The following is a 15,491-nucleotide window of genomic DNA, read 5'->3' as shown; positions in this document are numbered from 1 at the left end:
AAATTTTAAGCCAATGAATAATAGCTCAAATGGCATAGACTCCCCATACTCAATTAAGAGGGCGGGTTCGAGTCTCCTATCTTTTCAAGTTTTTAGTCTGAGTAATAGCTCAAATGGCATAGTCTCTCCATACTCAACTAAGAGGTTACGGGTTCGAGTCTCCTATCTTTTCAAGTTTTTAGTCTGAGTAATAGCTCAAATGACATAGTCTCCCCATACTCAACTAAGAGGTTACGGGTTCGAGTCTCCTATCTTTGATAAAAAAAAATAAATAAGTGGACTAATCACCAATGAGTTATAACTCAAATGGCATAATCTTCTCATACTCAATTAAGAGGTATCACCAATGAGTTATAACTCAAATGGCATAATCTTCTCATACTCAATTAAGAGGTTGCGGAATAAGTGGACTAATCAAGTAATCCGTTCAAGTTGTTTTTTTATTTTGTTTTTATCTTATCACTAAAAATCCGTTTATTGAAAATGATAATGGACTTTGCTCAACTAATCAATCTTGGTCCAAGATAACATAGAAATGGGCCCTAGTGGGCTTGGAGACTTGGGCTGGGCCACACACGCCATGCACATGAGCACCGATTGCAGAGAGAAACGTCGGAGGAGAAGATGGAGTGCGCCGCGAAGGGCAGCGGAAGAACGCGCTGCACCGGCGCCGCCACCAGGCCCTGCGCTCGCTGCGGAGCCGTCGCTTATTGCTCTCTCTCTCATCAGGTCCCTCTCTCTATCTCAATTTCTGATCCGCAGTTTTGAACATATTTTCGCTCGCTGAATAGTTCTGCGTTTCACAAATTTCTTCATATCTCTCCGTTTTTTCTTTGAACCCTAGATTGAACACTGGAGTAGCCACAAACATGAGTGTGATAGGTTAGAGCAACAGATGGAGAGTGTGCATTTACTCAATGATTTTCCTTTCACTTTCTCTCAAGAAGCTACAGTTCAGGTGATTTCTGATTCTAACAACCTTCAAAGAAAACATTGTTACCGTAAAGTGTTCATATATGTTTTTTTTATGCTAATTTAGCTTTTTCAACAGATTTGTTTGAAGCAGGAAACTAGGTGTTCTTTCTTGAGCAAGAGGGGAATCCATCAAAAGGGGATGTGGATGATCGAATGCCGTTGTGGCGAATCGTCTGCTTCATTTGATTGTTTACGGTTCTCTTGTTTCCTTCAAGCTTCATATTCTGAAACTTTTTGTTAATCAAAATTATGTTTGCCCTAATCATTACAAAATAGAAAGTTCAGACATTTTATGGTGTATTTACTTGGCTTAGAACAAGCTTTGGTCTAAGGAGTTTAGTTTTGGCAGGTTAAACAACAGTTGGGATCTTCCAAGAAATTTGTATCCTTGTTATGGTAATACAATTGAAGCTTGTTTCTCCATTCCAAGTTCCTCATATGTATTAAATTGAAAAGAAAATAAAATCCAATATATAAATGTTTAGCACCCGAATCTCAAATTCCGGTGCAGTTGCATAGTTGGAGTGACTACTATAATTGGAGGTGCATTCCACTGGACTCGCCTGCTGCTCTGCTGCTTCACTGGGTATGATTGTGTAGCCCCTTTTCTTTCTTTTTTTCTTTCTCAAAAGTGTCTATCCCATTTCACTGGGTATGATTATGTAACAATTAGGCTTTTTTAGTTTGTTTGTAACTAAAGAAGTACAAGAAGGGGAATGGACCTAATCTTTTGATGTAGTTAATGTTAGATGGAATGTGCAGGGCCTTTAAAACAATTTTCCCACTAGTGTTTGAAAATATTTAAAAAAGAAAAGAATTTCTAATTTCACCTTGCAAATTATAAACTGGAACTTGCGGAATGTATTTGTTTTCTGTTGACTACTTAATAGAGCAGAAACCACCATTGAAAGTTTCCTCCTCTGATAAAATTAGAGGTGTAAGAAGGATATAACCCACAATATCTTTGATAACTTCTTTTATTTTTTATTTTTTAAATTGTATGCTTTGCCTGTTTCAGCCACTTACAATATATCATGCTGCTCAACTAGTTGGAATTGGAACCCTGAATCCTGAAGTCTGTGATAAGTTGTACCTACATTACCTTGGTATATAATTTCTTAAAAACTCCCCGTTCTTTTGAAGCATTCAAATTTAAATATGAATTCTTTTTTACACTACATATTCAAGCATTAATGATCATTTTTTTTTTTAATGGAAGGACCTGAGAAAGAATTGCTACAACTAGATGTATTTGGAGAACTACAGGCACTCTTCCCCGGCGTACATATTCATATTGAACTTGTTGGACCTGCAATTCCTCCACAAAGGTCTGATGCATTGCTGTAATCAGTAAATAAATGTTCTATGAGCTGATACTCGACACTACTTGCTCTAACTATTTGTCCTTCATCCCTCCGTGTTAACAGGGATGGTGAGAAGATCAGCATTTCCAGATATGCTTCTTCCAATGAAGACCAGAGTACCTGCAAATCAGCGAGTGAAAATGCCATTTTATCAACACAGAGTGGCATTACTTCGGCAGTAACACTGCAGCTGTGGCATGGACTCTATCACGACCGATATAGAGATATTGTTAAGGTATCTAATTTAATATTAGATAAGAACCAATATAAAACTAATATTGAGAAATGCTTGTTCCTGAATTCGAATATGTTGCTGTACTTGAACACAATAAATTCCTCTTAATTAACATTATACTTGCAGGATTCCTCCCCTCATCTAGTGATTGCTCCAAATGGTGGCATTGCTGCCTATCCAAGTTGGTTACCTAGTATTGTATGTCATTACCATGTTCTTATCCTTTATTTTGGTGTTAGTTATAGGTTCTACCTTCCTCTTTATTATTGTACTTAAACAAACAACAATTAGGGTATATTCGAAGTGCGTTTTATGTTACTCCTTTTCTATTTTGGTGTCAAAATAACAGGAGTTAATTGAAAAACTAGATGTCCCAGCCGTTTTTACTGATTATTGTGAGGAAGCTTGTCATCTTGCAGCAAGTTGCATTGAGAATGTAATTAGTCGCTCTTTTAGACTGCCTGTAAGCTTTTATTAGTTCTTTTTCTGCTTGTAATTGGTCTCTCTCTCTCTCTCTCTCTCTCTCTCTCTCTCTCTGTCACCCTGTCTTCTAATGAATTATTGTGAATTCTCCTTGTAGGTTCAGGTAAATCCTTTCAGGCAACCTATTGCTGTGGAAGATAGTGTGTTGTTGCTTCCCTGCTACTCAAATTGCTTTGTTTTTGGAATGTAAAGAGCCATCCTCTGAAATGATTGAGCTAATTTTCACTGATACTAACACCAAGATTGGCCTAACTTGTTGGAACTTTTGTGTACGTAGAAGTGCTGCCAGTTCGATGGTAGTGACCCGTTGAGGGAATCATAGTTGGCAATCACCTCTTATCCATCTTGTCTTCCACATGCAACATTTCCATTGATTGCTAAAATTCAACCAACCTTCAGTCTAGTGGAAATGCTAATCATATGTTAATAAAATATACTTTGTTTTACAATAGAGACTCTGACTGCTGTTAATATTTTGTTACTACAATGAACAATGTTATTTACCCAGACTTATTTGTGGCCATCTCAGTTTGTTAGTAACTTAGTATAGTCTTGCACTCTTCTTAGGTCATGTGTTCAAGTCACTTTTCGGACCCTCATTGTTCATCTCTTCCCTTAGGATTGAATCCTTCAAACCCAAGTCCTCATAACAAATGTCCCCAGGAAACACAGTCAACTTTTCAGATATAAAGGACTTAAAATTTGTTCCTAGCTTTTCTTTTAGCAAATTAAATAAGTCTGTCCCTAAGATCTGCATGCAAAATAATTAAATAAATATAGTATTTAACTAGCACGTATATCATATAATAAGCTTAATTAATCCATTGATATCAAGAGAAAAATTAAACTAATAATAATATATGCCCGCTTTATTATAATTAAATTGAATAATAATAGGTTGATGAGGGGTTAATTAAACCGGCAAATTGATATATGTTTGTTTAAACTTAAAACCAGCCATGTGATATCCATCTTTACTATCTTTTCTATATTTTCCCTCTTCATCACATCATCATATTACATTTTTCTCTTTCACTTTTTTTCGATTATGCTACGTGTACACCAAAATCAGTCACTAAAGTCCACTATAAGTATAAAATATATGTTAAAATATAAATACACATTGAAAATAAATTAAACTACTTATATATTTATACCCAAATATATTGGTGACTGATTTTAGTGATTGATTTTGGTGAAGGAATAACATTTTTGACATTTTTTTATTTGATCTACTAATAACTAAAAAAAAAAACAATAAACATTATTTGTTTGTATTGCCTTTCATCATGCACATAAAGAAAGGGTCATATGCATGTATTGATGCACCTCATTGTTCAAGCGATGAGTGGCAGATTTGGCATCTGCGGCTCTTAAGAGAAGAAAAACCTTCTTAATATTTGGTTGAACCCTCAACACCTTCTCCAAAAAAACTGAAACATATAGAACCAAATAAAAAGACATATCAATTCATCACAAATATGAATGAATGAACAAAAAAAGAGGAAGCATATATATGTATATGTATGTATATATACTTTTGGCTAGAAATCCTGTGGCTCCAACAACCAAAATGGTCTTGTCCTGAAGAAATTGGAGCACACTTCGAACCTCCATTATTGAAGAAAAATAAAAGCTTAAGGTTTATATGATGAGAAGAGTAGAGAAATTAACCAAAGTGGTTTGGCTAATATAGTGCTTGTGAATTGTGATAGTGAAGTAGAGTAGTGGAGTAGCTATAATCTAGTGGCATGCCAGCAAATTGATTTTAGTAGAGAAATTAAAATCAATCATAAATAGAGCAATTAATTATGAGATGGGGGTGTGCATATGTGTAAGCCTCTAAGCTGTTGGTGATAGTGAAGTACAATTTCACTTTTCTTATTATTTTTACTTTATCTCTGTTTTCTTCTCCAAAAAAAAATATAAATAAATTCTCTATTTATTGTAGTTGAGCCAAGTCATCAACAATTATTAAAGTGAAATCATTTAACAAATTTATTATATTTGAACCGTATATAGGTAGATGTATGACATTAACATACTATATATGCCTCGACTGCTAAATAACGATAATGATATTAAGGATATTAGGGGAAAATTTTTCTTTAGAGAAAAGGTTAAGAAGTCAAGGATAATGGTGAAGTTGTAGAAAAATTTATTACAAGCATTAAAATAAAAATAAATAAATAAATAGTTTTACCAAATTGATTGATTGATTGAAACAGGTATTTGTACTTTTAAATACTTTTAAAAATCACAAACTTCTCATTTTATTTTTGATAAATCAAGAAGATAATAACAATTTTTAAATCATTCGAGTACTTTTGAAAACACTAAAAATAAATTTTTTTTAAAATTAATTTATATTTATTAAAATTAAAAAGTCTAATATAAGTGTCCATGTTATATATGTCTTGTCATCATGTTCTGTGCCTTGCATTTGTAGTAAGATTGGATGAGTTTATTGACAACAATTCAAGTGTCCAACACTGTAAAATATGGTGTGCCTTATTAGCGTGGTTTGACACTATTGATTGACATAATCGCATTTTAAAATTTTACGTATCCCATGCTAAGATACTAGTAAATAGTAATTGCCCTATAGCCAATAATTTATCTGCATCTATCTCATCCCATCCATCAACCTTATTGATTTGAAAAGCCAGCCAAAGGCCTCTTGACATCTGATCTACTCAGGGGTAGCAATGGGGTGGGTGGAGGCGGATTTTTGTTTTATCCGATCCCACCCTACTGTACAACAATCTGTATAGAATCCGTCCCTCTTCTACCTGCGGGTAGTAAAACATTGAATCTTAACCCGCTCCTGCGAGTACTCGCTCCTATAATTATTAAAATCCAATAAATTAAATTAAATTTCAAAATGTATATAACCATCATTACATACATAACATAAATTAAAGTAAAAATTTAAATATGATACAATATTATTAATCATTTACTAATTATTTTACATATATTATACATATTATATATTAAAATTATATATATTATTTATATAGCGGGACAGGTAGGGACGGGTATTACCTAAACCCAACTCCGTCCCGCCCCTCCTAAAAATCCATCCCGCTAAAAACCCGCTCTGATGCAGGGCGGATAATCGGATAGGAGCGGGGTAGATACCCGCGAGTTCAGGTGGTATTGCCATCCCTAGACCTACTATTAAAATCGCAAATCAACACACTGGTTTTGGAAAATAATAAAGAACACGTAGCAACACATGCACTCATGCAACTTTAATTTAAACCACTATAAAAAAATAAGCACCGAATAAAAACGGTAGTTTATTGATAACCATAGTCTGTAAAGCCATAGTTAGTGTTTTAATTAATTTTTATAGAATAGGTGATTAGTGTTAACCATAGTTAACAATAAAGAAAGACCAAAAGAAAACAGAAGACCAAAGTCCAAAGAGAAAGCACAGTATTCATTATTGGCTACTGTAGTGTGAGTGTGAGCGTGAGTGAGTTGAATCTTAATTCCTAGTCCTTCAGAGAATTGTGCTGCATTTTGGAGGTATTGCATCGTTCAGGAGAGCCAGGATGAGCAGAGACACACTCAAGCCCAGGGAGCACCTCAGGCAAATGTTTAAATTCATATAATTTCAACATTTTGCAGCATTAGCAACATAATCACTCCAACCAAAAGGTGACCACTACTGAGAAGCACTGCTCTTTCCTGCTCCTGTCACTGTCTTGCATCAGGACGCTCAGAATACAGTGCTTTCAATTCATGCAACATTTTGCGGCATTCTGGAGAATTCATTGGAGAAACAGGCCGATAGCACCTCATATAAATCTCCGGCTCAGTCACCTCCTGTAGGTTGTAATCCTCCTCCTCCTCCTCTACTTCTATATGAGGGCTTTCAGACTGCAATGGTGATAGTATATATAGTTAGTGATAAACACGATATGGTAGAGGGAAAAAAATTATGAGGCTTCAAAATCAAACCTCCTCACTAAGCAGTTCAGCTTCACCCAAAGGGGAAAAATTTGACAACATATACTTTATACACTTGGAATGATCGTGCAGCATTCCTAGTTCCTCAAAGACATCAAAGTCAAGAGGAGGCGGCTCAACCACGGAGTTTGAAATGTCAGAAAGGGCCTTCCTTCTAGCGGTGACAGATTTCTCAGAATGCCGATTGATAGAGACATCAAGGGCTTTCTTTCCACATTTCTTGGCCTTCCCGGAAACTGCACCTGCATGCCACCATCAAGGATTAGCTTACAAACGTTAAACACCAATAGAGATTGTGATACAATATTCTGGAAACCAGTGGAACAATAACAGTACCCTTCAGGTTCCGTTCTTGAGTCAGCAATCTTGAATCAACAGAGACATGAAGAGCTTTCTTTCCACCAGCCTGATTAATGGGCTTTCCTGCATTGGATAGATCACCAAGTGGTTTTCTTCCACCACCAGCCCCACATTTCTTGGCCTTTCCGGAAACTGCACCTGCATGCCACCATCAAGGTTCAGCCTACAAACGTTAAACACCAATAGAGATTGTGATGCAACATTCTGGAAACTAGTGAAACAATAATTATACCCTTCAGGTTTTATTCTTGAATCAGCAATCTTGAATCAACAGAGACATCAAGAGCTTTCTTTCCACCAGCCTGATTAATGGGCTTTCCTGCCATCTATGTTTCTATAATTCCTCAAGCGTCAGAGGATTTGTACTTTGAATTTTTCTGAGGTAGGGAGAATATCAGACTTGATAGCCACGGGAGAGGATCAGCGACGGCGATGGAAGACCTTCCGCGACGAAAGCAAAGGATGGCGACGGCGCTGGTTGACGGGAGACCTTCAGCGATGGTGGGGGAATGACTTCGGCAACGGCTAAGCTTGCACGGGAGCCTTTGAGATTTCACTTCAGCGACAGAGGATTTGAAGTTTGAATTCGCACGGAAAATAGAAATTTGGGGCTAGGGTTAGTATTACATCACCAGTGATGAAGATCGCTTCATGCATCAAAATGGTGTGATTAGGGTTCTTCCTCCATCTTTGATGCATGGTAAGTCTGTACCTCCACAGTATGCTAGTTCCAGTGAACCTGCATTCCGCTCTGGTGCAGGTGATGAACGGGCTCCTGGAAGTGATGAGAGACTAATTTATGAGGCCATTATGGAGGTATACACCCTATTTTTTATTGTGTGGTTAATTCCGTTTATTTAAACTGCAGAATGAATTGGGGAACACGGAATTTGAAATCAGGTGGTTCGGAGCGTGCATTCAAGAGGGAGGCCCTGAGGGAATCGGTTAATGTCTGAGCAGTAATTGTAAATCATGTAATTCTTCTGCACCCATTTGAGCTTCCTCTGACCGTTTGAATCAAGCTGTTGAGAGAGCCAAGAGTTGTTATTATCAGAGGAGTTTGATGATGATAAGTTGCATGAAGAAACACCATTGGACCAAACACAACCATTGGCTTTCAAGTTCTTGAAGGAAGCTGTGAATGGAGCTTGGCTCCAATCTGTCTTCACAAGCCCTCCTCTTGTTGCCCAATCATCAGCGTTCGACAGGCTTGAATACAATTTCATTGGTTGGTAATTTGGGTAGGGAACACCAACACCTTCTAAGTTCTTGAACTCCCTTATTGGTCTCCCATCAATATAAAACCTGAGTTTTGAATTAGTCTGAGTAGTTTATTACTCTAATATTATTTCAATGAAAAATGAATGTTTATGCTGTGAACTTCTGTATATGGAATACTTGAGATTTAGGAGATGAGAATAAAAGAACAGGTAACAAAAGAAAGATGAGAGAGAATATAATAAGGCGGCGTGTTACAAACACTTTTTTTTTTAGGTTTAATTATCCTCGGTTAATTTATTATGAATAGGTTAATGGCGAATTTTTTTTTTCAAAGTTAACAAAGACTTTTATTGCATCATAAAAGTGGTACAAGTGTCCAAATGCAGGACATGAGATAGAGAAAGTGGGATTTTCCCAAATAAAAAACTCACTAAAGGCAAAGTGAATAAAACTGAACCAAACTTAGCAGGGAGAATTGGGGAAAAAAAAACAAAAAACCTAAGACTGTGAGTTTAGTCTAGAGAGATGAATTGTTGCGCCAGGTTTACTGACATTTGAAATGTCTCTTCCGGCGTTTGGTTTGTGTGCTCAAAGACCCAAAGGTTTCTTGCCTTCCATATGTTCCAACAGATACTTGCCACAAGACCCATCAACCTCTTTCCATCATGTTGCCGCTCAAGCTTTGTCTTCAATTCCTGCCACCATTCAAAGAACTGGTCACCGGTAGGATGTGGAAGGTGCAGGTAAATCTGACTTCTACTCCAAATGTCTTGGGCTTTGTTGCATGTAATTAGGCAGTGGGTGATTGACTCTGATTGCGTGTGACAATAAGGGCAAAGTGAACTTGTACTTGGAAATCTGCGATGGATGAGTTCTAGCACTGGAATTCGACCATGGAGGCATTTCCAGATGAACATCTTCACACTGGGAGGGACTTTCAACTTCCCCAAGTGCTGCCAAATATGCTTTTGCTTCATGTGGTCAGGGCAGTGCTCTAATGGAGGGTGAAAAAATAGGTAAGCAATGTTATAACCTGAGGCCGTGTCATACATTTTAGATTTGTTGAGACTCCATTGAAGCACATCTTCTCCATCTACAGGTTGAATTGAGTAGATTCTGCTTTGAATTTCAGGGTTAGTATTACATCACTTAAAGTATTATAATCTCATCTAAATATAAACTAAATAAATATTCAAATATCAAAGACAAATATTAAAATTTATTATAATTCCGTTTATCAATTTTTGTCAACTTTTGTTGAATTGGAGTATAAAATCTATAAAAAAAAATACCTTATTTACTCAAATTTACCATAATTCAAAATTATATTTTATCACTTTTAAATAGAAATTTTTTAATTGAACCTGGTTTCTTTTTTTATGGCGATATTTTTTTATTAAAAATGTCTTTTTGTGGGTGTGTCTCCTAAATATATCTCTTTATGCATGCATCTTTTAGTGAAAGTGTCTTTGTCGAATTGAGAAAGTGAAAACGAGATAGAAGGAGCGCGCTGCAGTGGACGATGGCGATGCAGATCGCGAGGAGGAGGGTGCCGCGGTGGTCCTGCAGAGGAAAAATTTGCGTTTGCAAAGCACGCGTTGCGGCGACAAGGATTGGTTGCAGAGGGCACCGACACTACCCAGGATCATCGGGGTGGAGGTTGTGGCAGCAGCGCAGACGCGAACCACTGCACGCATTCCGAGCAGTGCAACTAACAACGCGACGCAGCAGCGGCAGCTCCACGGAGAGGGGGTTCCGCGTGGCGGTGAAGACAACGGTGGTGAAAAAGAAACGACATGACGACAAGACGACAGTGCTTCAAATGATGTGCCAGGCGTTTCGGTGAGAACTCAAGTTCGAGGACGCTGTTGATGACCAGAGAAGATAATAGAGGATTAGAGGTAGCGTGACTCTTGTTGCTTCACGTTGCAAACACTTCCGGTGGTTACAATCCTAATTTTCAAATTTTTAATTAATTGATATCAATACCTTCCTAATTTTAATTTAAAAATAACAAATAAGACAATAGTTTGCAGATTCATTCTTGGTTCACTATACTTTTTCAATTTAGTATTAATCATCAAAATCAAAAGAAAAAAAGCCATATTCAATAACTTTTAACTATTTTATTGCATCACACACTCCCAAATGATTATTTATTCATTATTCTCAAAATCTCTTTTACCTTTGTTAGGAGTAATTTTTTAATTAAATAATCAAAACACAACACAGAGAATACAAATTAAGCTGCACAAAGCTTAAGAATCAAGGTTGCGAAAAACTGGACCAATCAATAAATCGATAAGATTATTGGTTCAATAATTTACTGGTTCGACTGGGTTCAACCGATTACATTTTTAATATTTAAAATTTCACAAAATAAATTATCCATAATTTAATATTAGAAGTTCACAAATAATTTTAAATATCAAAATTCATAACTAAAAACAACCAAAACGCAGTGACAAAAACATAATGTTCTACTATCAAAAAAATATTAACAAATAAGTTTTCAATTAATCAAAGACACAACTCATCACAAATCATAATCATCATTAAATGTTTCAATATTTCCATCATAAATAGATTATCTAAAATAGATGTAATTTATCACTACTGACTATACAACCAAAATAATAATAATAATAATAATAATAATAATAATAATAATAATAATAGAAAAGCTTAACCCAACAAGAAAGGAAAAGAAAATACTACTCTACTATGTCAATGGTTTGGATTTTGGAACCTTTAATATTATTTTCGTATTGACTTTATGCAGATGACTTAAGAAAAAAAATGATAAATATTTATTTAATTAAAAAAACTTTCCTCTCACAAATATTTGTTTCTAAAAAATAGGCCTAGCCATCGATGCAAAAATATCACTTACTTTTGAATTTTATGAAACTAGAATCGATAAAGGTGCAAAATAGAACTAATCACAGGAGCATTCAATCATTAGAACAACCTAATCATGTTATAACAAGAAGATTAACAAGTTATTTTCAGTCACATCAAACATATAGTAACAAAACAAGAACAAAAAAAAAAGGGCACAATTAGCAAAAATACATAAAAAAATGATCTCTATTTGAGTGAGTGAGTGAGTCAGCGGAGAGGGGTATGTTACCTTTGTGGATGTTGGCAAGTGAATGGGTGCGGTGGCTAGGTAAGGCTTTTTGCGTTGTCGTATATATGGATTGAAAACACTCTTCAAGGGGAGTGTGGCGACGACAGAAGAGACGGCGGTACCGGTGAATAAAGAGAGAGAGTTCGAACAGAGGAGACGACGACGGCCACAGAGCTTCCACACGAGGGTGAGGGAGTTTCTACGACAGCGACACAGCTTCTAAGGACGGTGACAGAGCTTCCTATGACGGCGACACAGCTCCTGCAATGGCGACGGAGCTTTCACACGCGATGTCTATACCCAGCAGAGAAGAGTTCGGCAATGACAACAAAGCGGGACTGCAAGGCTGTGGGGGTTGTAATGGCTGGGGGCTGGAGGGCTAGAGTTCTTTGTTCTTTCAATTTCAAAATTTCACTTCAATTTTAGAGAGGAGAATAGTGGGGCTTGGGTGCGTTGGGAATTCAGGGTTTCCTTTTTTAAATTTTTTTAGGAATGTAAAACGACATCGTTTGGAGAGGGTTCATCGAACCGAAAATCCTTTAAAAAATTAGCCGATTTTGGCGGTTCACCAATTAATCACCTGTTCTTTAATCTTTTTTGTCAGGTGGTTTATGAGACTAACCAAATCGATCTGGTGACCGATTTCCAGTTAATCTAGTTGAACCGACCAGTCTAATTCAGTTTTCAGAACTATGATAAGAATACAAAAGTAGCAGCACAAAAAATTAAGTTGCACAAAACATAAGAATGCAAAAATAGCATGAAAAATAGTAACACAGCAAATAATCAACAATGTAAAAAAATAGCAACAATCAAGAACAATAAGAACAAAAATAGCAGTGAACAAACATCAACAATCAGAACCATCAAGAACAAAAGCAACAATTGGCAACAACAATAAACACAACACTGAATAATTAAATAAAAAATACAACATCTGAACAACAAGAATAGTTCCATAAATACCGTAAAACAAAATTATATAAATTACTCATAACAGAAAAACCTAAGAAAATCATTACTCATAACAAGAACAGTTCAATAATGTTCATTACTCATCATTAGTAATAAAACTCATTCTGGAATTAAATCATTGATCATGAACAAACAAACCAAATTATATTGATTAAAAAAACCTAAGAAAACTCAAAACAAAGATCCGCTAGACATTACTTACAAAAACAATAATGAACAAACAGAGATTCAGGATTTCAGAGCAGTGATTGAGGGAGAAGGAGCAAGAAAGCCGAGGACGATTAGTAGATGGATGGAGGAGGGGAGACGACGGCCAAATTGGAGATATGACAAGACGCGAAAAAGCTTTTGAATAAGCAGAGAAGGGTTGGAGCGCATTAGAACAGAGCCAGTGCAGAGGAACGATCGACAACAAAGGCAGGACCGACGACAGTGGAACAGAGAAGCGGTTGTGCGACGGAGGAACGACTGAGGACACGAGATGATTTGCGGAGGCTTCAAGCAACGGCGGAGACGACCGTAGCGGGGAAGGAGGCTTTGAGTAGTTGCAACGACGATGGTGACACGTTGGTGGCTAGACGGTGTAATGACCCAATTTTCAGCACGTGATGATCACACTAAAAACCGAGTGTTACTAACTTGTTCCCTAAATAACTATTACTTAATATTAAGCCTGTAATTGAGTTAGCACGTAATCGATATACTTTTTTTTAAAACAAAAGGTGCGTATCACTAAATTCATCCTATACCAACAATAATAAGTAAGTAAATGCATAACAAGCAAAAATAAATATAATAATATACATTATATACAGAAAAGTCATAAAAAATGAAACCATTCAGTGTACCATCTCATATAGCTTAGGATTATATATTACATATATGACACTCTGACCAGTCCATTGAGAAAACCCCTAAACTAGTACCCGAACTAACCTAGCGAAGCTATACAATCCCTAATCTCTCGGTAGATCTAACCAAAAGTGAGAGACTAAACATAAAAGTCTATGCTAAGCTGGAAACGCCGTCCAAAACATGCTGCACCTCATATCTGTCCGTGGTCATGCTTGAAGAAGATCACTCCCGTCTCCGTCCGAAGGGGAAGGTAAAGGGGTAAGAACTGGAAAGCGTCGGAGTAGTTAGTTAAGTCCATTTCAACACTGTACTCAGTCAACAGCAACAACCAACAAACACAACACAGCATAATAACTAACAAACATAGAAAATCAAGCACAACAAATACACAATCACAGAAAATAGAGTTCACAGGAAATATGCGGAAATAATTATGATGCATATCTATCCCTAATGTAGGTAATGAGCTCATCTGTCGATTTCGACCGGCTCCCGACGTAATCCAACACTATTGGTCAGATATGGCTTTCCAGTTGGCATACCCCCTGTTCACACTCCCTGTCAATACAGGGTAGCTTTCCTTAGCCGATGTATGGCTAACATACCTCTGTGATCACCCCCTGTCCTCACATGTTGCGGCCTCCAAGCCGGAAGTATGTATAAAAACCTCTATGAACCCCAGGCTACAGCCCTAGGACGGAAGTTTCCTGGAAAGCAATTTCTCGATGTTTAATTTATTCAATTCCTAATATGAATAATAATTTATATGTATACCAACCACAAAAGATAGGACTCAATTCTGATCACCTTGTTTCTCATAAACGGATAAGAACGACATGCATAAACTATTGAGGCAATAACCTTTTACAAGCTATCTTTTTTATTTTTATTTGTTATATTTAACTCTAACAAATACTGACGTAACTATGTTTCATAAGAAGACAACAGACACCATCTTTATCCCTTGGCTCGTTTATTAAAAGTACAGGATAGGTAAGGCCAAACAAATCCAATTAAATTGGATAATTAATTATTCCAACTAACCAAAGCCATTAACCAATATTAAGGTCGATCCACAACACACCCCAAACCACCCAAAGCCCCTCCTTTGTTCACTTTCTATATCCAAAATGAACTCTCTTCAATCCACAATGATGTTTCCCAAGGCCAAGACATACGTGGTTTTCCATGCAAATAATATGTTTGGCCATGAAGCTCATCTCATACCAGTCACAGTTCATGAAGAACATCAACATCAACGACAACAACCACCTACATTGTCCTCTAAATCGCCAGAACTGACTCCGCCAGCTACAGCTCTACTCCCAAATCAGCCCCATTCAATACAACCACAACTCGAAGGGATTGCAGCAGTATCAAATGAAGACACCAGCACTAATAATCTAGTGCTTCCAATGCGTGCTTTACTCGTGATTGCAATTTCCATATTGGTCCTTGGCGTCGCGGCATGTTAGACCTAAATTCAACTAGTACGTGCTCATGGAAAGTGTCCAATATTAATGAGATCTTGCTCCTAAATCTATGTCTTACAAATCATTCTAAAGAAGTAGTTTTTTTATTTTTTTTGGCATTTAGTGTTTTATAATTAATCCATTAACTTCTATAAAGTGTGTTTTAGTCACCTAGGCATTGTACTGCTACTACTTATGGTAGATGTCTTCTTTCGGTCTACATCATTTGCTGAACCAAATTAGTCGATCTATTTTATTGTCCACGGAACCTGGAACTAAACTTGGTTTACTTGTATTTAACCGATAATGCACCATTAACACACCACCCAATATTAGGACAAGACTTCTACCATGATATCACTGTGATGCAGCGATACATGTCAGGCTCTTAATTTCAAAGCCTAAGCCCTATGACACCGCAGATAGCTCAGATAGCT

General features: G+C 36.7%; 2 protein-coding genes and 1 long non-coding RNA gene across 5 annotated transcripts; 1 reads left to right on the top strand and 2 right to left on the bottom strand.

Moving 5' to 3' along the window:
• LOC107643476 (zinc finger MYND domain-containing protein 15) lies at positions 546-3,601 on the top strand. Of its 3 annotated transcripts, none has more exons than XM_016347134.2 (11): positions 546-729; positions 845-958; positions 1,052-1,170; positions 1,325-1,371; positions 1,461-1,561; positions 1,994-2,081; positions 2,195-2,303; positions 2,403-2,574; positions 2,701-2,772; positions 2,924-3,010; positions 3,155-3,601. In XM_016347134.2, exons 1-11 carry the CDS (start codon positions 625-627, stop codon positions 3,245-3,247), a joined length of 1,107 nt encoding a protein of 368 aa, XP_016202620.1. In that variant the 5' UTR covers positions 546-624; the 3' UTR covers positions 3,248-3,601. The 3 variants fall into 3 exon arrangements, with proteins under 3 accessions (XP_016202620.1, XP_020979141.1, XP_016202619.1); XM_016347133.2 differs by having other exon boundaries at positions 548-729; positions 2,924-3,037; positions 3,155-3,578; XM_021123482.1 differs by lacking the exon at positions 2,701-2,772 and having other exon boundaries at positions 2,924-3,037.
• On the bottom strand, positions 3,626-4,777 carry LOC107640478 (alcohol-forming fatty acyl-CoA reductase-like). Its single transcript, XM_016343997.2, has 3 exons — positions 4,596-4,777; positions 4,387-4,490; positions 3,626-3,808 (listed from the first exon to the last, which is right to left on the bottom strand). Exons 1-3 carry the CDS (start codon positions 4,672-4,674, stop codon positions 3,626-3,628), a joined length of 366 nt encoding a protein of 121 aa, XP_016199483.1. The 5' UTR covers positions 4,675-4,777.
• Positions 5,639-8,018, bottom strand: LOC107643477. Its single transcript, XR_001620866.2, has 5 exons — positions 7,631-8,018; positions 7,375-7,536; positions 7,030-7,280; positions 6,235-6,948; positions 5,639-5,749 (listed from the first exon to the last, which is right to left on the bottom strand). It is a non-coding gene; the product is annotated as an uncharacterized LOC107643477 (long non-coding RNA).

Source organism: Arachis ipaensis, chromosome B05, assembly GCF_000816755.2.
Source record: "Arachis ipaensis cultivar K30076 chromosome B05, Araip1.1, whole genome shotgun sequence".
Lineage (NCBI taxonomy): Eukaryota > Viridiplantae > Streptophyta > Magnoliopsida > Fabales > Fabaceae > Arachis > Arachis ipaensis.
Note: the sequence above shows the minus strand (reverse complement) of the source record. Positions and strands in the feature narration are given on the sequence as shown.